This window comes from Paramormyrops kingsleyae, chromosome 3 (assembly GCF_048594095.1).
Source record: "Paramormyrops kingsleyae isolate MSU_618 chromosome 3, PKINGS_0.4, whole genome shotgun sequence".
In the NCBI taxonomy this organism is placed as follows: Eukaryota; Metazoa; Chordata; class Actinopteri; order Osteoglossiformes; family Mormyridae; genus Paramormyrops; species Paramormyrops kingsleyae.
The window spans coordinates 22205293-22231001 of record NC_132799.1 but is presented as its reverse complement, the minus strand read 5'-3'; the positions used below and the strand labels follow the sequence as shown (position 1 = coordinate 22231001).

The 25709-nt window shown below is 42.0% G+C and overlaps 1 protein-coding gene across 2 annotated transcripts in view; it reads right to left on the bottom strand.

The window, feature by feature from the left end:
- The window catches only part of tubgcp6 (tubulin gamma complex component 6), a 75978-nt gene that overhangs the window by 49764 nt on the left and 505 nt on the right, over nucleotides 1-25709 (bottom strand). The window contains exons 2-10 of one of the 2 annotated variants that reach the window (XM_072709859.1): nucleotides 24442-25272; nucleotides 20372-20535; nucleotides 20058-20271; nucleotides 19799-19960; nucleotides 19588-19709; nucleotides 19443-19506; nucleotides 10631-10740; nucleotides 5432-5523; nucleotides 964-1103 (exon numbers count right to left, since the gene is read on the bottom strand). In XM_072709859.1, coding sequence (XP_072565960.1) covers nucleotides 964-1103; nucleotides 5432-5523; nucleotides 10631-10740; nucleotides 19443-19506; nucleotides 19588-19709; nucleotides 19799-19960; nucleotides 20058-20271; nucleotides 20372-20535; nucleotides 24442-25257 — 1884 coding nt within the window. In that variant the 5' untranslated portion in view covers nucleotides 25258-25272. The remainder of the gene's footprint in view (nucleotides 1-963; nucleotides 1104-5431; nucleotides 5524-10630; nucleotides 10741-19442; nucleotides 19507-19587; nucleotides 19710-19798; nucleotides 19961-20057; nucleotides 20272-20371; nucleotides 20536-24441; nucleotides 25273-25709) is intronic. The other variant, XM_072709860.1, reaches the window with a different exon arrangement.

Genomic DNA, 25709 nt, shown 5'->3' with positions numbered 1-25709 from the left:
CATGCCCTTTTAAGTCTCCCCACCTCTATGTGGCTTGGTGTAAAAAATATATTTCCAGTAATTATGCTAATACATGCAGAGAAACCATAAAAAAATAGATTCTTTAAATGTTGGAAAATAGAAGGATGACAAAAAAATGAAAAAGACTTATGTAACCTCTGATCTCTATAAAGAATCCATAAAGAAGAAAAAAAAAAAAAAAACTGGACAGAAAATGATATTGGAACTAGAAAAAAGAAAAAACTTGTAACGGGAATATGCATATGAATGCAAGCCAGTGGCTTCAGCAAAATTTTTGTTTAACTTCAGTGAAAGTGAGAACATGAAAAATAAAAAGATAGAAATAACTGATAAAAAAAAATCACAAAGAAATGGCTAACAAGTAGTGAAACAAGTATTTATAGAAAGTTTACTGAACAGGTGAAAAACAGTGTACTGTGTAGCCCCTTTGTGTAGTATCACAATCTAATGTACCAAGGATGTTATTAAATCTCCTGTGTGCAGATCATATTAATCAATCCCTCCGTTCATAGACCTCAGGGTCAAAAAAAACTTTGCATTTATTCCCTATTTACAGGAATATATGACTTTATATTTCAATCCATGTAGAGTTTAAAAACAGACATATCTAAGTACTTCAGATTTAGATATGCCAAAGTAACTTTCAACTCCACTTGAAAGGCAAAGTCAATCACACCACTCAAATGTCAATGCCATTAGAAAAATGGTCTGCTAAGACAAGTTCATGTAGTATGAAAAACAGCTCATCTGTGATGTATCAGTGTCCACACATGGAGCCATGGCGGGAGGCTCAAACCCTGGTCCCAGAAGTTTGAGGCAACAATGCTAACCACAGCGCCACCCCCTCAACACAGAAATGATTTTACATAGTATATTTTACATGTTATTTCCAAAAATGATTAATATCACTTTGTGATGCAGGCACTGACTCCGGATACCCACCTGGGGGCAGCATATCTTCAGCAAATTGATGGTTTTCCCACAGACGTACACATCATTGGCAATGTGACGCAGAAAGACCGGAACACATTCTTCAACATTCTGAGAGATCAGGGTGTACCCCTGCACCCAGAAGTTCTTGTCTGAAAATGGGAAGGAGACCATCTTGACACATTACAGTGGTACCTCAGTTCTTGAACTCATTAGAACTTGAATTTCTTAAAAGTCGAACCAACCAGTTCAGAAAAAAAAATACCTAGAGCTCGATCTGAATCTCAGAATTCAAACCGTGAACGCCGACCTAAGATAACTTGTATGCGCCAGGAAATGAGTCACGCGGCACGTCTCTCAGCGGAATCAAAGGGTAATGCTTCAGTCTCACTCAGCCTCACATTAGCTGTGATAGCATCGTGCATGTTTACACTAACTGAATACATTTTACAAATACATTTTAAAATAAAGATTTCTTATTCATTATTTTAATATTAATAATAAACCATTAATACATTTAATTATAATAATATTGTTGTGCCGAGTGGAGACGGAACGGAGACAAAGGCGCAGACGTATCGGGGAATACAGGGTTTAATTACAGGTGATTGCAGGCAAAACGCAGACGGACAATACAATGACTGGACTGGGGAAACAAACTGAACCGCGGACGAACTACAGAGGGCTAATGAAAACAACCAGAAACAGCTGATCACACGGGGATTCCACACAGGGTTAATGAGGGGGCGTGACACGCGGAAGGAGCGGATGATCAGGCAGGACACATTGTTTGGATACATTTATTTTCTTACTTTACAAATTACTGTTTTGATAAATGTGCTTAGATGTGTTTAGTACAGTATATGCTCTTGTTTTATCTGGTTCATTTTGTGTTTAAATGCTAAAAAAAACATTTAGGTGTAAATTTTGGGGGACAGGTACCAATTAATTGGTTTTCCATCATTTCTTATGGGGGAAATTCGATCAGAACTCGAACTTTTTAAGATTCGATCTGGAGTTCTGAACGGATTAAATTTGAGTTCTGAGGTACCACTGTACTGTCTGGAAGATCTGATTAATGATTTCACTTTCACTTCTTGCCAATAGTGGTTGAGAATTTAACAAAGTTTACAAAGACAGATAAAACCTGCTGAAAACCATATGGAGCCACAATGCTCCATAGTAAAATAAAATCAGGTATTTGTAGATTACATTTCACAAAAGCTAACTGAAACTGCTTCATTTCTCCTGAAAAGTGATTAATTTAAACGCAATTGTCTAATGTATAGCTGCATGCCTTTAGTATGTGGTAGAGTACACCAATATAATTCTAAAAGAAATGATTTGTTGTTCATTTTACAAAGATATTCTAAAATAGTTTGGACAGATTTGTTGGTACCCCTAAAGAGACTATTTACCCTTGCATTATAGTCATATTTCAAACTAAGTGTTTAACCTTAATTAATAACACAGGTGCCGTCAAGCTCTTCATCAGCCATTAAGCCTATTTAAAAGGAAAAAACATGCTACTGTGTTGTTTGGTATCATTGTGTGCACCACACTGAACATAGACCAGAGAAAGCAAAGGAGAGAGCTGTCTGAGGAGCTCAGAAAGAAGATTATAGATAACCACATTAAAGGTAAAGGCTATAAGACCATCTCCAAGCAGCTTCATGTTCCTGTGACCACAGTTGCCAATATTATTAAAACGTATAAGGTTCATGGGACTATAGCCAACCTCCCAGGACCTGTACGCAAGAGGAAATGCAACCCCAGGTTGATCAGAAGGATAGTACGGATGGTAGACAAAAAAACCAAGGAAACCATCCAAAACCATTAAAACTGAGCTCCAAGGTGAAGGTACGTCACTTTCTGATAGCACCATCAGTCGCATTTTGAACAATAATGGAAGAAGACCCAGGAGGGCTCCACTATTTACAAAAACAACATAAAAAAGTGGAATTTACCAAAATGTATGTTGACAAGCCCCAAAGTTTCTGGGAGAATGTCCTTTGGACTGATGAGATAAAACTGGAGCTTTTTGACCAGTTACATCAGCTCTATGTTTACAGAAGGAAAATTTAAGCTTTAAAAGAAAAGAACACCATGCCTATTGTGAAACATGAGGGGGGTCGGTTTTGTTTTGGGGCAGCTTTGCTGCATCTGGCACGGTGGACCTTGAATCTGTGCAGGGCACAATGAAGTCTCAAGACTACCAAGACATACTGTCCAGTGTCAGAAAGCTTCAGGTCGCAGGTAATGGGTCCTCCAACAGGATAATGACCCAAAACATACAGCTAAAAGCACTCAAGAATGGTTGAGAAAAAAAAAAAAACATTGGACTATTCCTAAATAGCCCTCCATGAGCCCAGATCTTAATCCTATAGAACAGGGGTCGGCAACCTTTTTGACATGAAGTGCCAATTATATATTTTCTTGTTAGTCCGCGTGCCATGTTAACGACGGGGGCTACCATCGAGTAGTCAAACCAAAGCAACAAGCCAAGCAACAGCCAATGACATTTCAACATCATGGAAGACGTCTGAAAATTATTAAAAATGTATTTAATAATTAGGGTTGTGATCTAGAGACCTGCGCGGGATGAATTTTTCAGTCCCGCTCCCACAAAAAAAGATATATTATTTTCTCCAGCTCCCGCTCGCAATATTCAAGTTTTTTCCCGCTCCCGCCCGCAAACTCCCGCAGGTAAACATAAAAGTAGTTTTATTTTTACCGCTTCTTCCCGCTACTCTGTTATTTGTTTCACTTGCTTCCCTTTTGAGTATATATAAAAAAGAAACGGAAAATAAACATATGTTTCGTTTTATTTGATTTCAATTAAATGGAATGATGAACATGGACACGAACGAGGAGCTTTTCAGAACATAGAAATACACTTAGAACAGTTAGAAATAGGCTAATAATATTGCAATGAAACAAAATAATAATAAACGTTGATTTCTCAAGTGGTCAAACAGAAAAGCATTTGGCCTAGTACTGCTTCAGAGCGTTAGCCTTTAATTTAGTCGTTCTTGTTGCTTTTGTGCAGTAGATAAATATATTTTAAGGTAATTCCATTTTGCGGGAGTCCCGCGATTAATTCTATTCTCCCGCAACCCGCACATACATGAGGACCTTACCGCCTGCACCCGCATTCACCCATCAAATTTTGTCCCGCGCCGCACTCGGTGCGTTGGGTCCCGCGGGTCCCGCAGTACTCCCGCGGGAGTGCAGGTCTCTATTGTGATCATCGTCAGCGTGCCACCCGAAATTCCTCCGCGTGCCAGATGTGGCATGCGTGCTTAGGGTTGCCGACCCCTACCATAGAACATCTATGGAAAGATCTGAAAATTGCAGTGTGGAGATGCCACCCTTCAAACCTGAGACAGCTTGAGCAGTTTGCCCCTTAAGAGTAGGCCAAAGTACCAGTTGGCAAATACAGATGTCTCATTGTGAAGTACAGAGATCGCATGTTGGCCCCATCTTTTTTGTCCGTGCCGTTTTCATTTGTTTAATTTAATTATATTAAATATTCAGCTGTATCAATAATCAAAAACAAAGTCTGATTTGTGTTAAATATGGAATAAACAATAAGCCATGCCATTCAACTTTTGTCAGTTTCAAGTTATTTCAGAGATAGTTGTGTTTCTTTTGTGTCTTGTGGAAGGGTACCAACAAATTTGTCCACGTCTGTAGATAAACAAGATATGTGACAGTGAGGAAAGCACAAAGGTGAGCTAATATAAAAATCAAACTTCAGGCTCTAGTAACTATATAATATAGTGTGTAGTGATACTTTATTGATACTCCTGGGGAAATGTTTTTTTCCACCCATCAGATCTTGCTCCCCATGAGACACACAGAGCTAATGGGTCACAACGCAGGGTCAGCCAGAATGCAGGAGAATTTGCAGAATGTTGAGCTTGACATCGTCCCCCAACACTATACTGCATCCTCAACAATAAAAAACATCATCACTCAGATTAAAAGTACACATCAGCAGGATTTCACAGAGAAACCCTAGAAGGATGTGGTTGTTCTCATTCTCCTATGTCACGTTGAGGTCATCCTCACTTACCTAGAACATGAATTCTTTGTAAACATTCAGCCATCGTACCTTGAAGGCTGAGGTAGTCCTCATTGACCTGGATTGTTTCTCAATATCAAGAATGCAAAAATCATACTTGTGGTCTTGGCAAGACTGGTCTTGCTAACTTGCCTCCCAAGAACAAACTGAATCATGGGATTGATCTCGTTTGGCAAGGATGCAACTGATGTATCCTTAATATTTGGAGCGGGGCCAAGAACGACATCTGGGGATTTTTACCATCCTCTGTATTTCTGTTCTTGAATATTGGAACTGGTCTTGGGCAATTGAAAATTATGTAAAACAGGAAGACGTATGGTCAAGTATGCAAATTGAGAAACACCCCTGGACCATTAACTCTCAGTAAACATTCAGCCAGCCAGAAGGTCTTACCTCGAAAGCTGAGGTAGTCATCATTGACCTGGATCATGAACTCTCCGTAAACATCCCGGAACACCCCACTGTACACCCAGTCAGACACAAACCTGTAACAACAAGGGTGACTGACCAAACTGAAATAAGTCCAAATACTGACAAAACATTTATTTATTTAGCAGTCACTTTTATCCAAAATGACCTACAATTGAGAAAACAGAACCAGTCAGAGTCAGTCTCTGGAGCAGTTGGGGTTAGGATTAAGGGCCTTGCTCAAGCAGTTAACAGTCAGCACATTTACAGGCACAGTTAAGTCAAGTTATGGTTATAGCTCAATGAGGCCATTTAATTGGACTACTATCCTTGTCCCACTATGCAAGCATGGGAGAGGAAATCAATCATCGAGAGTGTATCAAATTTCTCACACACCCATCTAAAAGTGATTTTAACCCTTAGGAGTCGGCGGACCCGCCGGCGGGGACACTTGCATTTTTTTCTGGTAACCGTGAAAAGAACTTAAAATGCGTCGTCATGTTTGATCATACACGTAAGTGTAGTACATCATTTGAATCTGTAAAGGGTCTACTTTTATTCATGTATACTCACAATATCTACAAAACATTGTGCTTTTGTAAAATAAAGAAAAGAAACAGGGTGCGCTTTCAGCCGTCTCAGTCTCCGCGAAAATCTTTTTGAAACACGTCACTAAAATGAACTGAAACTCCGCGAATACTGCACAGACAGACATGAGAAATATATCTATAGAAAGCTTAAAGTGTCTACCTTTAAATAAAGCAATTTAAATGAAAAATAAATATTTTCAGTTTATGTAATCCATGTGAAACCAAGGAGAGGCACAGAATATCTGTCGCACTTCATTATCTGCTAATGACCCGAGGCAGGGCACGCCCACAGCCATTCACACGGAAAACAGTCTGGGCAGCATGTGTACAAGGCCACGCTCCCCAGCTTAAAAACACATACAGTCTAATGGTGCGTTCTTTTTTCTCTCGGATCTCGGAAATTCTGAGTTGAGTGACATTATGGTGCGTTCGACTATTTCTCTCCAAGTCGGAACTCGGATGAAAACGTCACGAAACGTCAAGAAAAACGTTGCTTCCCGTCGGAAACACGCCTCTTTCATGACGTTGAAGTCGGACAAGATTTGCCCCAAGAGCCTGTCACTTACCAGCCAATCAAAAAAAAAGAAAGGGCCTACACAATAGCCAATCAGAAAATAGTACTATTTTATCTGGGTAAAATACAACACAACAACCAATGAAAAGGCATCCTGTGGAATGTCACTCTTGCCTGTCTTCAAAACTTGACAGCCCTGGGGTAAGTTATTAAGTCTTATATAACTCTTATTCTGATAATATTAAACTAATATTAGTAAATATTTCCCTCACTTCAGCTAGCTTTTGTCAGCTTATGTGAAACATTGGCTTTCAATGCCATTTACATAGGTTAGTGTAGCATGTAGATAACTCTGCTAACATGCTGCCTTATGTAGCAAACATGTTGTTTCCTGGTGGCTAAGATAATGCCTTATGGAGTTTACAGATGTTTGTAAATGTTCTAATGTATTTCACCTCGTTTTGGATAGCTTTAGATTATGGTTGCTAATATATATTTGGCTCCGTTTTGGTTAGCCTATAATACTGCTATCGGTAATGTTATTTAGCACAAACATTTCGGGTGTAAATGTTTGAGATGCTAACATTTTTTTATTTATTTGTTTTTAGGAATGTGTCTGCATCACCCTTGCCTTCACCAGCACCTCACATCGGGACATGCATGCTAAATAAACCACAAACCAAGAAATATGTTTCTGTCCTCAAATTATTTTCTTGTAGCACTTTCCTCTGTCCCATACCTGACTGAAAGGGGTAATTATACAGCTCATTATGCAGGTCTTTGTCTTCTCAGGTGTGAACTACAGCATTATTCATGAGCATTCCCACCTCCTCGCATATGGCCTTTCTAAACAAAAAGTGTCTTAGAAAATTTAAATGAATGTATTGTTTTCTGTAAATGAGTGAGTGAGATGATTGTCACATCATTTTGAAGTAAAACCTCTACACTACAAGATCCAGGTCACAAAAGTCTTGTACACAAATGTCATGAATGTGTTTTGTGGTCTAATTTCAGTGACTTATTTTTTTGTTGTTTTCAATAATCACGCATAACTATTTTTTTCTCCAATATAAAGACTTGTACATACATGCTGCTCATATATTATTGTAGCCCAGTTTCTGCTGAATACAATGTTATCAGACTTTAGACATTTATATGTTTATAAGTAACTGAAAAATACACAAATGTCAGGACATGTCAGAATCTCTTCAGGGCTCCAAAACACCTTCAGACTCCTAAGGGTTAACAGCAAGGATGAAAATGATTATGAATGTTTTGAAGATTGCATGCAGCACTCATGCAAAAGCAGTAGAGGCAAACTTTAAGCTGATTTTTAAACATATACTAGATAATCTTGAAAAGGAATAATCATTAAAATTACAAAACTTGAGTCTTTTTCTATGTAAAACTCCCTGCGCTGTAATATCCATACTGAACTGCAGGTAAGAAAAAGCCTGATTCTAATCTAGCTGATTAGTGATGTAAGAATTGCATGTGCATAACATGTCAGTATTGCATGTCGTCCAGCCCTTTAATATACTACAGCCAAATTTAGAATTCAGTAGAAAATACCCTGCCTTGTGTTGTGATGTCATTTGGCGCAGATACAAGTTTTTATGTCAGTGGAAGACCAACAGCTTGAAGTACTGCACCTTTGGTAATTTCTTGCAGTACCAAAAGCAAGTTGCCTGGTGCAGTGGAAAAGTGGCTTTTAGTCAATTGGTGAATTGGACAGCTTTACAGCACTGTACATTTCGTACATGCTGTATGATGTGCTTTTCTAACAAATGAGATGCACACTATTCCTTGCGGCTATGGTGCTGTCCAAAGGCAGACGATAATGCTGTATGCTCCTGGAGTGTACCAACTATGCAACGTCTGCTATGCTCCATGCTTCTTCTGTTACTTCCGGGAGAAAGCTCGGGGGAATGGAAACTGCGGAGCATGCACAGAGCACCTAGGCCAGTTTGGATCTAACTGAACGTATACATGCAGGAGTAAATCGACTCCCAACCGCATTATCAGGGTATGTTAGTTTGACTTTGAGAAAGTTGACTTAATATGATTTCAGTCAGAATAACAAGTTTACAGTGGGCTGAAAAAGTATGACACCCTAGACAAATTTGAAATTTCCTGTAATATTCTTCTTTGAAAATGCATCTTTAGTTTCATACTGTTACATATAAATGAGGGCCTCTTGGACAATAAATTTTCATCTAAAAATCCTGAAAATCAAGTTATGCAACAACAAAACATATCAGTGAAATCTGCTGTTGAATAAGTATTTGACCCCTAATAGCTTGGAGACCGTATGATTGTTAACAATGCAATGAGGTTAATGAAAACAGGTGTGAACAATCAATCAATAAATCCTCTAGCTTGTTGACTGGTCCATAATTGATTATTTAGGGCAGTTCTTAGGAACATACAACTTAGAAATCAGTAATAAGTGTCTTATTTAGTGAAACCTCAAAAATTGACAAAAATCAAGACAAGATAACTTTCTAATGACTTGAGAACCACTGTGATTAAAAAGTTTAAAGATGGCAATGGTGCCAAGAAGACTGCCAAGCTCCTTAGCCTCAGTGTGTCCACTGTGAAGGCCATCATAGCGAAGTGGGAGACAACTGGAAGCATAATGAACTGGCCAAAGACAGGCCGCCCTGTTAAAATAAAGAAAATGTCAAAGAAACTAGTCAGAGAAGTAAGAGCAAATACTAAGGTGACTCTCAGTGACCTGCAAAGATCAGTATCTGTAGCTGGAGTGGATGTGCACATGAATATCGGTTTTGCACAGAGAGGGGCTGTATGGCAGAGATGCTGGAAAAAAGCCACTACTAAAAAATATCACCTGAAAGCTTGATTAGACTTCGCTAACATACATCTTGACAAGAGTCCTGCATCCTGGAGTTATGTACTTTGGTCTGATGAGACCAAAATTGAACTTTCTGGCCTCAACACAAAGACATTTGTCTGGCGGATGGAAGGGACTGCCAATGATCTGGCAAACACCATACCATCAAGCATGGTGGCAGGAGCATCATGCTTTGGCACTGCTTCCCTAGGACAGGAACTGGGTCCCCTGTCCATTTTGAAGGAAGAATGGATGGAAAACCTTCAAACTTCAGCCATCAAATTGGGACTCGGATGATGCTACCAATTTCAGCAGGACAATATGTGCAAAATTAACCAAAGCATGGTTTGACAAAAAAAGATCCAGGTTTTGCAGTGGCCTAGCCATAGTCCGGATCTGAATCCGATTGAAAATTTGTGGTGTGATCTCAAAATTGCAGTTCACAGATGAAAGCCTTCAAACTTAGTCAAGTTGAAGCAGTTCTGCAAGGAAGAATGGAAAAAAATGCCTCCATCCAGATGTGTTAAGTTTGTAGATGGCTATCCAAAGTGATTGCAAGCAGTTATTGCCGCAAAGGGTGCTGCTACAAAGTATTGACTGTGTGTCATGTGAAGAGGTCAATTACTTTTTCAACAGCATTTTTCAAAACATGACTGTCAATTTGCATTTTTTAGTTCACCAAGCTCTAAATGTTTCAAAACATGTACACAGAAAAATAAAACTTCACTGTGATACTCTGCATTTGTGATTTTTATAGGTTGTAATGATGCAAAATGGAAATACAGTGGCTTTTCAGAGGGGGATCGAATACTTTTTCAAAAGTCCTGTTTTATTTGCACTAACATAATAATTCGATTTTTTTCACGACTGAAACATACTGACTGAAATCATTCTGTTCTAACCTACACCACATGCATTTCTTTCATAATTCTACAAGAATGTCAATAATATAAAAAAGGTGTTAAAAATCTATCTGTATCCAACCTTTTACCCCTTCACTAGGCACAACACAGAGGACACTGAATGGAATGCCAGTCCATTGCAGGGCACAACCTCACACAAAAATTTAGAGATATCAATCACAATATTTTCAGAAAAATATGATGAACCATTCTGTTGATAAATCACTTTGTTCAGTGCAGTTGAATATAACTGCTGCTGGAGATCACATAGAGCACAGCAGCCACCAGAGTCAGGCCGGCATCAAGGGGACAGACATGACTGACCTTGTGTAAGGCTCACAGCTGCTCTTCAGCAGGGAGAGCAGAATAGGGTAGTTCTCATTGCTGCAGTTACTCTGGGCCTCATTGTACAGGTAGGACAAGAGTTTCACACCCTATAGGAGAGAGAAAAGATGAGGTATGACAAGGGTCGGTCCCATCAACACCAATTAATCCATCCATTTTCTATACCCGCTGGTCTTATGCAGGGTGGCAGGGGTCCAGAGCCTATCCTGGAAACAATGGGGGGAAATGCAGGGAATAACTCAGAATGGGGCTCCAACCCATCGCAGGGCACGCTCACACACCGTTCACTCACACATCCACATCTATGGAAAATCTGGTAACCCTAATTCACCCTGCATGTTTTGGACTATGGGGGAAACCAGAGTACCTAGAGGAAACCCCACAATGACACAGCAGGGCTCCAGACAAAGAAAAAACTTTAGGAGCCACTGGCTTCTAAACCCAAAATATTTAGGAGCCAAAATCTCCATCACATGCCACATGTGAAATCAATAAAAAATATTTACATGGCACATTTTGTCTCCGGTCTACCTCACACTGTCTTGTCTTTCTCCTATCAGAGTTGTCTGACCTGCCTGTTACTGTGTACTGTATTGTCTTATACATAATAACAGAAGAATAAATGACACAGAAATATCAACACTGCAAATGTTTACTAACAAGTAGGGCTGGAACGATTATTCGACGTAAAAGGTTTTGTAACTGCAATGCAAAGTGATAAGCTAAACGTATTGTAAGGGAAGGTACTTTATCCCCGTGGGAGCACGTTAACGCTGTAATTTTAAGAATTGTGCAATAAAACAGTCTGCTAATAACTGACCTTTACTGTCCACCTGATGATCTCTTCGCCACTCAAGAGCCACAATATTTTATTTATTGAACCTGCGGCATGGTTTTCATTTCCAATACAAAGTTATTCCGCTAATAAGCTGGCTAGTTGTTTCACTGCTGGCACCGTTAAAACTGTATCAATTATAGACTGAATTCCGATATAGTTTTGTCTAATATCGCCAGTGCTATCAGTGCCACACTATTTTGTAAGGTATACACTGGTCAATCATGTAGCACTTTTCTCATAAATATTAATAAGACATCTCCTACCACCCTGCACAAAGGAAATTTGCCGCCTGCCCCGCCCCCCACGCACGAGACAACATGCCTGCATCTACCAGCAGAGCTCCGGAGCCTCTGGAGAAACACGCTGCAAAAAAGGCTCACACGTGGTCTTCCAAAGTTTGGGAATACTTCATTCATACTACCTTTTCTGCACCTCTACTGTAGCTGATGTTAATGACGCTGTTTCAGCCATTTTATATTTTCTGTTTACTTATTGTGTTGTACGAGTGACACAAATTATCGTTTACAACTACTCTTACACACTGTAGCCTAAATCATTCCATGCTCACTGCAGTAAGCTTACAAAAATAACGCATTTAACCCTCTGGAGTCAGCTATCCCGCCGGCGGGATATGACAGAAATTTTGCCAAACCATTTAAATAACTCTGCGAGTTTTTGTCATATACACATTTTAAAAACACCCTCAGAAACCTTGGACGGTCTACTTTTCAAATATATATCTCTCGGGTTGACCATCGTTTCCGAAGATGTCAAGGGTTGTGCTGTCTCTGTTGGTGGGCCTGAGTGTGGCTGATGAGGCCAATTCCTAATGTACACACTCGAGGACAGTGAGGGCATTGGAAGGAAGCAGCAGAGGTGGGGGGGCATTGCTTTCAAGGGTTTTCTGCGTTCCCTGGCGTTGGTTATCTGCTCTCTTCTTCGAAGGCAATGTGGGCCACATGTGTTGTGCTGCACCACTTGATTCTGTCTGCAGCACATGCTTCAAGCTCATTTGCTGGAATGCCACAGTATTTTAGGCTGTCCTTGATACAGTCTTTGCAGTGCTTTTTTGGACGCCCTGTGTTTCTGTGGCCTTGAGTCAGGGCCCCATAGAAGACCTGGCGAGGAACGCGGGAGCTATCCATGCGGATCACGTGGCCTGTCCAACGCAGCTGTGCCTTGAGGATCATGGCCTCCACGCTGCAGAGGCCAGCTCAGCCGAGAACCTCCAGGTTGGTGACCCTGTTCTGCCATTTGATGCCCATGATGGATCGAAGAGCCCTCGTGTGGAAGCGTTCAAGCTGCTTCAGATGTCTTCTGTAAGGTGTCCAAGACTCACATCCATAAAGGAGGCTGGTGAGTACGACTGTCTGGTATACCTTGATCTTGGTGGTCAGCATAATGTTCTTGTGGTTCATCACACGAGAGCGCAAATGGCCCAGGGACTGACTGGCTTTGCTGATACGACCTGCTATCTTAGGAGATGATGCTCCCCAGGTACTTGAACTGATCGATGACCTTCAACTGAGTGCCGTCAATGCAGATCATGGGGGGAATGGCTGGGGATCCTGGAGCAGGTTGATGGAGGATGTCTGTCTTGTTGAGGCTGACGGTGAGGCCAAACAGATGAGCAGCTTCGGCGAACCTGTTGACAATGGTTTGGAGGTCAGACTCCGAGTGTGCCATGAGAGCACGGTCATCAACAAACAGGGCCTCAAGGATAAGCCGTTCGAGAGTCTTGGACTTGGCGTTCAGCCTACGGAGGTCGAAGAGTGAGCCATCTAATCTGTACTTGAGGTAGACACCATTCTTAAGGTCCCGCACAGCATGGTTGAGGACACAGGTGAAGAACAGGTTGACAGGACCTTTGTGCTTGAACAGGGAAACAACAGTAGCATCTCTGAAGTCCTGTGGCATGGACTCCTCTTTCCAAATGCTGACTAGGATGTCGTGAAATGCTTTTATTGCTTCAGGGCCTGCTGCTCTGTAGAGATCAGCGGGGATGCCAGCCATGCCTGGCGCCTTGCCGCAGCTGGTCTGTCCAATGGCTTTCTTGACTTCATCCAAAGAAGGGGACAGGTCAAGGTGGGCAAGTTCTGATTTCTGCTCAACAGCATCAAGGGCCTCGGGGTCGACAGCAGAGGGCATGTTGAGGAGGTTAAAGAAATGCTCACGCCAGCGGTCAGTGATGCCTTCCCTGTCTTTCAGAAGTGTGGACCCATCGGCAGAGAGGAGTGGGGTGGTTGTGGGTCTGAGTGGCTCGTACACAGATTTTAGTGAACTGAAAAACTCTTTAGAGTTGTTGGAGTCTGCATACCGCTGGACATCGTCAGCCTTGCGGTCCCAAAACCTGTCCTGCATGTTTCGGATCTCTCTTTGCGCCTTGTTCTGCAGGTGCTTGAAGCGGTCACGCTTCACTGAGGAGTTAATATTGTTCTGCCAATCAAGGAAAGCCTTTCGTTTCTCCTCCAGCAGCTTGCAAATCTCAGCATCGTTTTCATCAAACCTTGATGAACCTTGATGGGCTCGACTCTTTGGGCCTAGAACAGCCATGGCTGATTCAGTCACCATCTGCTTGTACTGGTTCCACTTGTTGGTTGGGTCACCAGTCAATGGTCCATGTGTAGTCAACATGGGGTCGAGGTGGGACTGGAACTGCTCCCGTACGTCTGGGCACTTGAGCTTGGACTTCATGCGATTTGATGCGGATGATGAGCACAGTCCTAAACAGATGGTGGTCCCAGTGACACGGACCTCACGTACATCCTGCCTGTGGACAATGACAGTCAATAATATGCCACTGCTTGGACCTTGGATGCATACATGTGGTCTTGTACTTGTTAGCTATCCTGAAGAGGGTGTTGGTGATTGTGAGACTGTTCTCTGCACACCTCGACAGGAGAAGCAACCCATTGCTGTTCATGTTCCCCACACCATGGGCACCTAGCACTACCTCCCAGCTTTCACGGTCACGTCCAACTCGGGCATTGAAGTCACAGAGTATGATCAGCTTGTCACTTGCCAGTGTCCTTCACAAGGGGAATTCAGGCTCTCATAGAACGCTTCCTTGTCTTCCTCACGGCTGTGGAGGGTGGGGGCGTAGACGCTGATGATGGTGACATGGCGTGAAGGCGCTAAGGGGAAGCGGAACTTCATGAGGCACTCATTGATGCCTGTGGGCAAGTTTGGGAGCTGCTGCAGGAGTGTAGTGCGGATGGCAAAGCCCACTGCATGAATTCTGTCCTCGTTCTCAGCTTTTCCCTTCCAGAAAAAGGTGTATCCACCCTGGGGGTCGCAGATCGACCCTTCGTCAGCAAGTCTGGTCTCACTAATAGCAGCAATGTCAATCCTGTAGCAAGATAATTCCCATGCAATGAGGGCTGTACTTCTTTGTGGTCTCGCTGCATCATCTCTATCCATAAGGGTGCACACATTCCATGCGCCTAGAATAAGTTTTTTCTGTCCTTGTTTTCGACCGCATTCAAGGGTTAACTGCCAGCCGCGGCATGCTGACCAGTTAGTGAGTAAGGCAGGCATTTGTTTAGGCTGCTCAGTCGCCTGGGATGCTGCTGAACTTCCTCGCTGCCCCGCTTCGAGGAGAGAGAACAACCACTGGTCCACAGACCGCCTACGTGCAGGTTTGACACTGCGACTCCCAGTAGTAACCGCTACCTGTCGCTTCGTCCCTCGCCCATCGCCGCAGGACTTGTGAGTTTTGGCACAACAACCTGTGCGTGAGAGCTTTTAAGTGGGAGGGTCGTTGCACTGGTCCCAATCTCTCAGCCTCCACCGTTGGGATACAGTGGTACGTAAAGACATCACAACTGACGACCTTTTGGCTGCAGGAGTTGCCAGAATGATGGCAGAGTTTACCACCAGACTGTCTTAGGGATGCCTCTCCGGATTCTCTGTCTGGGTTTACTCCCATAGCCTTCTCTCCCCCCGGAGATACCCACAAGGCAGTGGGGCTGGTAACCCTGGCAGGGGCATGGTTGCTGGGTGTTTGGATTCAGAAGATTCAGAGTTTTCCCTTCTCCTAGACGGACAGCCTGCCATGGCTGACGAGCTCCGTCTGCCCGAGACTCATGGAGGCAGAGACGTCTCTCTACCCATACAGATGCAGAGCATCTGCCCACATTGCAGAGCAATTACAGTCAGTTCATCGCCTTAACCCAACGCCTAGCAGATAACCCATTGCTTAAATTGAGAGTGGGGGGAAGGGAAATCCCTTATCTTGTGGATACGGGAGCTACAAGAACAACAATCGGAGAGGCGGAGGTGTCGGGAGTCCCCACCACTGGCAGAACTGTAAAAATAATCTGTGCCTCGGGAATCCCCGGATTCCTAGAAGAAACAGAACCTTTATTAGTGGAACGGAGCCCAGGGGCCATTGTGTGTCAGCACCAGTTCCTAGTTTCCCCCTATTGTCCTGTCAACCTGCTGGGGAGGGACTTAATGGGGAAGCTGGGGATGAAGGTGGAACTGGGGGAGGACAGTTTCATTGTGACCTCAGAGGCTTTGGGACTGTTTTGCTTATCAGAGAAAGATAACTTTGCTGCTTGGTGGCTAGTGGATGACACAATCCTGAGAGACTGTATCGCTGAAGGACAAAAACAGCCTGACAGATTGCATTGCACTGCTCAGTTCTTTGGAAGAGAAGGGGCTGAGTGGATAAAGGATTTTGAGGATGCAGGAGAACTGAGAGAGATTGTTGTGCTTGATTACCTATATGTGGCAGAAGACAAGTCTGCTGCATCTGTCCGTTTGTCAGCTGGCCAGGAACAGTGGTATGTGGGAGGTTCGGTCCCCCATGTATCATATGGGAAAAAGGGGTCGCTAGAGTGGAAGGATTTAGGACCCTGGGTCGCAGAGTGTGAGAAAAGAACTGAGTGGGTGCGTGTGGAAGAAGGAAGGTGGATGAGTGGAGATGGACAGGTGCAAAGGTACAAAATAGACCAGTGTGTAGAGGTAAAGAGAAAGGGGTCCGCCTGACCCCATCAAAGTGTCCTTGAGCAAGACACTGAACCTTAATTAATTTTATTTTCTATATAGCGCTAGATCACAACATAAGTCATTTAAGGCTACCTTTCCTGTAGAACAGGTTTATATCTTGTCCTTTTATTAAACAAACTAAATAGCCTTATGTTATTTATGTTATTTACAGTTCATCACCGTAGTATACTGAAACAACCAGACACATTTTAAAACTAAATTTGCCGCCTGCTGTTCACGGGTTTTTCGTCACCAATCGTCTTATTTGCGTCGCTCAGTCACTAAAGTCTATGGCGTTTCACGGGAGTGCAAGCTGGTGCATTTTTAGCGTAAAATGTGGAAAAGGCTTTTTCTCCGCAATAAATGTTTACTTTGTCTGTAATAAATGCAGACACACTCGCTTGCATGCTCTGTCCCCGTCACATATGTATATTAACATTAAATAACATTAGACAATTATTTAATAATATTCTTAGTAGCAGCAGCGGTAGTCTGTGCTGTTTACTGAATACATTATCTAAAGCACCATGCTGGTTGCACTTCATAAAACAAGATTGTGTGTATTTCATTTCATTACATTGATTCAGCTGCTACAAAATTTAAAAAAAAATGTATACTCTTAATGTAGCATACATTTGTTTTTTATGCGAGTTGCTGGAAACAACCTTTGTACAAAGACAGACAGGGTTATTAAAAATTGCTGGAAATCGAATTGGTTTTTGGCCCCCCTCCCCCGATTAATCGAAAAAGTAATCGACAGATTAATCGATTATCAAAATAATCATTAGTTGCAGCCCTAACACAGAGTCACTTTTGCATTGTCTTATTCATAATAACAAGAATAAACAACACTACAAATATGCACACTGAAAATTTGTCTTACACATAACTAGTGAAGCACTCAAGACCGCTTAAACAGAGACCAAGTGTATTGAGACCAAAACAAGACCAAAACCAAGGCAGGGCGAAACCAAGACAAGAACTAGACCAAGTAGGGTGAGACTGAGACAAGACCTAGACCAAGGCATTGCTAAACCAAGTCAGGATCCGAACCAGACTACATAACAACAAATACTATAAAATGTGGAGCATAGGCATCATCTTGGGGCGAGGCAGTGTGGCCTACATTTTGTGTCACAGTATAATTTGAACCATGGATTTTTTTTCTTAAAACTTCAATATAAATTGAACAAATAAGCTGCAGCTTATTAGTTACATGTGAACTTTGAAGCAGAATGTTTTACACCCAATCACAGTACTGTGTTAACCCTTAGAACCCTATCCATTTTTGAGAGTTTTTTTATCCCTTTGATTTCAGACTTATTACATTGTATGTACCTGTACATGACCAGAAATGCTTTATGGTTTTGTTTTTCAAACATTCTGGGCTACTCGTATCATAATTTGATGTGCAAATGTTGATACAGTCTTGGTATCCTTCTTATGAGGAAAAACTGCTTGCGCCTATTGAAATTTCTCAATTTTTAATCTCATCTGATACAAAAATTTGCAAGCATTACAAATATAATCTTATAAATGTTGAGATTAGAGTCTCTATGATGTAGGAATGCAGGGGTTTCATTGGGGACCTTTCTATGGCTTAGTATTGTGAAGGAATATATAGTTAGTGCCAGGTGGAAATGAATATCTTTGATTTTGCATCGATTTAGTAACTTGCTGAAGTTATCTGATAGACAGCAATGCATGGTTTTATATTTTTATATATTTTATTATTTATTACTTTATAACATCTGAAAGAAATTGAAATAGAAATTCATTGTTTATGATCCACTGAATAAACACAGAAATAATAGACAGTTATAGAGTTTAATGTGGAATGTTTATCCCTATTATTTTTCCACCTATATATGCTATGATTGGTAAAATGAAAAATGCGAATAAAACCTTTTATCTGCATTTTAGCCTCCAACAACAAACCAACGCTGTAGCACCTCATTGTGTTTAGATGTAGGAGGTGTTCCTGTTCCTGTGGACATGTACTATTTCAACTTTTTTGATGGAGCTCAACAAACATACATATACCAACTTTCGTGAATAAATATTGTGAAAATATCAAGGCATTTTCTTCCTAATAAATAACATGCTGCATTTGTTGTTATTTGTTACTCCAGCCCCATTTTTGAGTTTTTCCATACCTTTACAGGCCTATCATAAAATAATAATATAAATATTTTGGTAACACTCTCTATGAAGCCCATATTCATAAAGCCTAATAAGAGTTCTTATAATTCATTGCAACATTCATAAAGTATTACAGACACACCTATAAATATTCATAAAAAGGCATCACACATTATAGCCATATTTCTCATGCATTATGAATGCTCTATGAAAGTCTTACCTATAATGCACTGTAAATATCTTCATAATGCAGCACAAAGCACCCTTAATTGTTATACTGACCATTATTGTCAGTATAACAATTAAGGATGTGTTGTGCTGCATTATGAAGGTATTTATAGTGCATTATAGATGAGACCTAACAGCCTACCAGACAGCGTGAAGAGTTTCCAATGCATAAATTTGACAAAACCCACCCACAAACAATAAAATTTTACATGTAACTCAAAGCGGCCTAATCTAACTAACCACAGTGCTGCTATGCCACCCCCAACACCAAGCTCAGTTATGTACTTTTAAAAACATGCTAAGCAATCACATTTAATGTATGATCATAACAGACGGAATGCTAAGCAAATAACATCAAACTTAACTTATTATGAAATAAACAGATCTGTTTAGATTAATTGTATTGATTCCACGGGGAAATTCTTGAAATTAAACCATTTTATGCACATTTAATACTCTGATTTACTAGGTCTTCGCATACATATACATGTACATATCTACTTTCTCAGTATAATGAATGATAGAAAACAGGTCATATATATAGTACTTTGCACAAGTCTTAGGCAGTCAAAGGAAATAGACACAACTCACCGCAGGGAAAATGTTCTGGCCAGCGGCCATGCTCCCATCCACACAGCAAAGCTCAGACAGGTACCTGTGAAGTAGGGGGGTGAGATATTGAGGTTCGATGCTTACAGGACCCAATCAGAGGCATGCATGAACACTGGGGGCTCACCTGAGCTGCCTACCCAGCTTCCGGAAGAGGAAGGCGATGGTGAGTAGGCTGAGAGTGGGGGGGGTGCAAAGCACACATGCTCTGTAGTAGTGAAGGTACCGCCGCAGGCTGCCTGCAAAAGCCTAGGAAAGGTGAAAGGAAAGCCTGATCTTCATAGCTCAATGATTACAGTAGCGGGAGAAGTATACAGAGGCAACAGAAGGAGAGTAACCTGAAAGACCAGGCCTCGTTTGTGGGCACTCTGCAAGGAGAAGTGGCACAGCCTGAGGTAGTGGGTGCCATACTGAGCGAGCTCCCCCAGGAGAAGTGTTATGCTTTCAGGTGTCGTGCCCGAAATGCACACGCCGGGGCGCACCTCGAACTGCACGCTGACCTGCGAGCCACAAGCACATGATATGGATTATGGACAACAGCTTTTAAAGAGTACACTGCCATATACTGGAGAAAGCATCATTAAAAAGGGACATTACCGGGTTCAGAGGGAAGGTGCCAGATGCTACCCCGATGAGCATGTTAAGCAGATCGGCCACCAGCTGAGTCTGGCTGAGGAGGGGTAAGGGTAGCACAGCCATGGTTATGATGGAGCTCAGTGCTCTCACCTGGTCCTCCCACAGCCTATATAGATGGTCAAATGCCTCCCTGCCTGCCTCAGTGAGGTACGGCACTTCCTTTCTCCCAGGAGGACTAACAGTCGGTGGTTAGCCAAAAGAAAGGAAAATAATTTGTTTTGTTAGTTCAAGTTGACAGCAATTTGGAGGACAGTTGTTTGGCCACAGATCTTTACCAGCCAATAGTCTCCCAGCAGCGTCGTCGGCCAGACTTGTAGTTTCGCAAAGTCTCCCAGATATCGATCTCCGGACCTGGGCTCGGCTCGGACTGCGAGTCTGGTGTCAAGTTGGAAGCTGATTGGAAGCCCTCGTCTTCAGACTGATCCAAATAAGGGGGAACCTAGGGGGACCAACGAGAACCTGGACATCTGTGCATGGCTCAAGGTAAGGGGAGAGGATCTTCACTCTTCCAAAAATGTGTTTTTTAGTGTTTATTCTCCATCAGGCAATCACACATGCAATGAGCCTAATGGGATGTCTTTGTATTGTGGGGGAAGACCCATTCAATAGGGAGAGAACATGCAGACTCCACACACCATAGTAAGATATCACACAAAGAAGCATATATGCATAGGGTAATTAATAAGAACAGCCTAGGATACAAAGGTGTTCTATGAGGTTTCTCATGTTACTGGAGAATTTTTATTAATAGTGAACAACTGCCTTTCAAACCAATGCATTTAATCAGCAGTGTAATTATTAGGGGTGTAAATCACAGCTTTCATCGCGATACGATACAATATTGATTCCTTAAGCCAACAGTTCAATTTTTTTCAATTTTTTTTTTTGATACCTCAGAAATTCCCACGATACGATACGATTCATTTCGATACTGGGCATAGTAGTCGAAATGATGAAATTTCACACAATCATTTACATTTCAATGAATTAAAAAAGGCAAATATACTTAGCATTTTATCATATTTTATTGGAAACTGTAAACAGAATCTAGTGTAGTCAAGTATGTCCCATAAATCAAGCAAAATGAAGTGCAATAAGGCAAAAAAAAAAAAAAACTTTGGATGGATGTAGATTAACATGGTGACTAATTTTATTTTGAATCAAGTCTTCTCCAGATAAATACAAAAGTGTAACAAAAAGTATAAAAGTATGTCCATAACCATCATGACCTGCTCCTATGACCATCTCGTGTGCTACGCCCCTCATTAACTTTGCGTGCAATTCCTTAATATTAATTATTATTATTAATTTCCCTTTGGGATGAATAAAGTATTTTTGAATTGAACTGGGATTTTAGTTCCTTCACCTTTCTCTTTCTCAGCTCGCTTTTCGGAGTGAAGTTAATGTTGCAGTTTTTATGAACAGTCCAAAAATGCCGCTCCACATTTCCCTTCTTCGGAATAGCAACGGTAGACTGACAGATGAGGCAAACGCACTTCGAATATGACATGGTGGAAATAAAAAAACAGTCCTCCTCCCATTCCGTATGGAAGTGACTGGTTTTTAGCTTCTGACTTGGTCCAGCTCCCCCATTCATTCTTATACCCTTTCTTAAGTTTAGTAGAAATAAATTGGAGGCTAACTAGGGGACTCGGTAGCTTGTAGCAGCTGGCGCGGTTGAACACGTCATCCATCTTCTATTTTTTATGCCATACGATCTACACACACTACCTTTGCAATGGACTAGTAGGTCGCGATCGATTGGGCGTAGACCATGTATACGTCGGAGAGGATCATGAAAACAATACTGGAACAGGCAAGAAAATAAAAATGCATGTATCGATATTTATGCGGTTACATCTATGCATTGGATCGTTTGCTGTTGAATCGATATATTGATACAAATCGATGTATTGTTGCACCCCTAGTAATTATTTTATTTTTTTTTTTTTTCTACGTGGGCAAAATAGCTGCACGATATACCCAACAGGATTGATTATAGAATTTGCTCCTTAGGGGGCTCAGCCACCTGAAGAATTATGGAATGCCACCCCCTGGGTCCTCCACGACTAAATCTACTGAGCGGGGGGTACGAAACCCATCCACTTATCCATTTTATGAAATTACTTATTCTATTCAGGGTCACAGGGAGTCTGAAGCCTATCCTGGAGGCTAAGGGCACAAGGCAGGGAACAGCCCAGGAAGGGGCTCCAACCCATCGCTGGGCACTCTCACTCACCATTCACTTAGGCATGCACACCTACAGACAAATTGGAAACTCAAATTAGCCTGGGACTGTGGGGGGATACCAGAGTACCTGGAGGAAACCCCATGACAACACGGGGAGAACATGCAAACTCCACACACATGGAACCCTGGCAGAGACTTGAACCCAGGTCCCAGAGGTGGGAGATGACAGGGCTAATTACGGCACCACCACGCCACCCTTGAGGTACAAATGTACAACACAGTCGGAGATGAGTAGAAAACCCGCTAAATGGTTTTATAAAAAACATTTTTCAGGGGGACTGATACAAAATACAAGGAGGTCTGAAGTTAAGGTACTGTCAGTTCCAGAAATTTCAAACACATTATTTAACCATAACATTTCATTTTTTGTTGAAGGATTCCCTTGTCCGTGAGGATCCCCACATATAAGCATAGTAGGCTACCGCCCATGCTTTTATTTTCAAAATAAAAGTGTTTCTGCATATTTCAATGCTTGTTGGCAAAATCATTGAGGGCATAACCCCTTTCTCTTTGATGTGAATAAAGCAGAAGTATCTAAATCTACAGGTTGAGTTAAAAAATAATATTACACTCGCTAAGAGGAATGTTGAAAGGAAGATTGCGTTGGATGCTATGGATGATATTAAAAGTTTCTTCCAATATTTTAACTTCAAAAGAGCTCTAAAAGCTGAAATTATAAATCTTCAGGATAGTAGTGTCTTATAATTGAAAATGAAGTTGATGTAGTTTAATGATTGTTTTGCACGGGTTTTCACTGTAGAGGACACGAGTAACATACCGACTTTTATTACTAATCCAGCATTGTCTATGACTAATGTATGTATAACTGAAGCTGATGTGCTACAAAGCCTAGCTAAACTCAAAATAAAAAAAATCGCAGGGCCCTGATGGCATCTTACCTATAGTTTTAATAGGGATATTATTTGCCAACCTTTAGCATTACTATTTCTGATATCCCTATCAGCTTCTGATTAGAAGCATAAGAACATAAGAAATTTACAAACGAGAGGAGGCCATTTGGCCCATCGAGCTGAATCTGTTCAGCCTCAAGCAAATGAGATTAAGGGGGACATGATCCAGGTATAGAAAATTCTAACAGGTCTGGATGCTGTTCAACCAAATAGTTACTTCAATATTAGTTCAAATACAAGAACTCATGGCCATAGGTGGAAAATAGAGGGAGAACATTTTAAACTTGGTTTGAGAAAGCACTTCTTGCATGCAGCGTGTAGTCAGAGTATGGAATAGTCTTCCTGATAGTGTAGTGCAAGCTAAAACCTTGGGTTCCTTTAAATCAGAGCTAGATAATTTTTAACAATGCAAGCTATTTGTCGAGTTCTCCCCAAACAAGCTTTATGGGTTGAATGGCCTCCTCTCGCTTGTAAATTTCTTATGTTCTTAGGCTGGGAGAATCGACTCCACTGTGAATATTTAAATAGGTACTTTTAGTAGATGTATTATATATAACATGAGTATACAGAGTTGCATTGAAAATCTCACCCCTCCTTTGTGGATGTGTATTTATATTTTCTAGATGAAACACCGATGGTTAGCATGCCAACTTGAATCATATTCAGAATTATGATAGCTTGAATCTTGTAAATATCAAGGCTACAAACCTGAAAAGCCATAAACGAATCAAGTTATATTCCTCCATATTTCTTTCAACCCACAGTAATAGTAAGAAAAAAAATATATACTGGCAAATGTTAATTTTTATTAAATCGTCTTTTTAGATCTGAGATGCAATTAAAACTAATGTCCTCAGACATCTCACCATAGGTAAACTGATTTCATGGAAGCTGATGATGGGCTCAGGGGTGCAGATGACAGGGGGCAAGGGGGTTGATATTTAAATGTTAGAAGCAGGAACTTGTCAAACTTTGTCAACCATCACAACTCACATACACACACACATCCCCCTCCTTGCACACACTTGTTCCCACTGTCTCCCCTAAATTTGTAGGTACACATAGTAAAGTGCATGCATTCCTATTAGCCTACACATACTGTAGCTTAAAATTGTCTGCTTCCACAATTCCCTACCAATGAAGGATAAATAACAGAAGCATATGTGTGATTGTTCCACTCTTACCCGTATCGCCAGGCCAGTGATCTCGATGTTGCTGGGAACCGGGGGCAAGTCCAGTCTTATGTCCAGGTCTGAGGTGCGAGTGTGCTGAAGGGCTCCAAACAGCGACAGACGTGTTTCTCTCTCAAAACGCTCTTCCAACTCATCCCTCCACCCCAGTGTCAACAGTCCTGTCCCTGGTGGAGCATCTATCACCCCCAGAGTCCCCTTACAAGCCCCCAGTGCCCACCACTCTTCCCTGCAAATGAGGGACCAAACCCTGGCTTCCTGCCTCCACAGCTCTTGGCTCTGGTAGCCCGTGAGCTGGGGGTGTCTCTGCACTGGCAACTCCCTGTTCATATAGTCCCAGCTGAAAGAGGGGGGAGGCGGGGGTACTGAGCCGGCCAGCTGGACGAGAAGCTCAAGCACAGAATCCAGCTCCCCAACACCAGAGGTTGGCCCCTTCGGCAGCTCCCCCAGCAGCTGCTCCAGCCTGTCAGCCTTATCTGCACAGCCAGACAGCCGCAGGTTGAAGGAGATCATGAGCACCTTGTTTCTGGGAGGTATAGTGGTGACAAGGCTGGGTTTGGGGGAGCTTTCTGCAGTTCCCCGCTGGAAGATCTTAGCCAGGAGGGTGAGATAAGCACGGTTTTGCAAAACTCTGCATGCTCGCTCTCGCGAGACTGCACCCAGTGCCCTCCGCTTCCATGACACCCCAGACAGACAGGTGTTGCACAGGGCCCCAAGCAGCTCCTTGATGCTGCTGTCACTGCCACTGGAGCGGCTGGAGGAGCAGGGGGTGCCAGCATGGCCATACATGCCTTGGAGCTTCACCGGCATGGCAATCAGCCCTGCCTGAAAAAGACAGCTCCTCATGAACAAGGAAAGCACCAAAACTTACAAATGGGGAAGAAAAAAAAACTTGGATGTCCCCTTAAACAAAGCTGCTGTATCTATTGCCAGAGGAACCCCCTACTAAATCTTTATACCTGTGGCCTGTACTACGAAGCAGAGTTACTGGCTTATTGGGGTAACTTGTCGGATTTAAGGTAGTCTGGGCAAAATATAAGTGAACGAATATGAAGTCCATTTAAACTGTGGTACCTTAAATCCGACAAGTTACCTCGATAAGCCAGTAACCCCGCTTTTCTTAATACGGGCCACTAGAATACAAGGTGAAACTGAAACCTCCTGAGCCTGGTTGCCTTCGTTCAACTTTTTAAATTCTAACCAATGACTACACTCGATGTAAGACAGGCATCTACTAAGTTGACAATATTCTGATCATTATT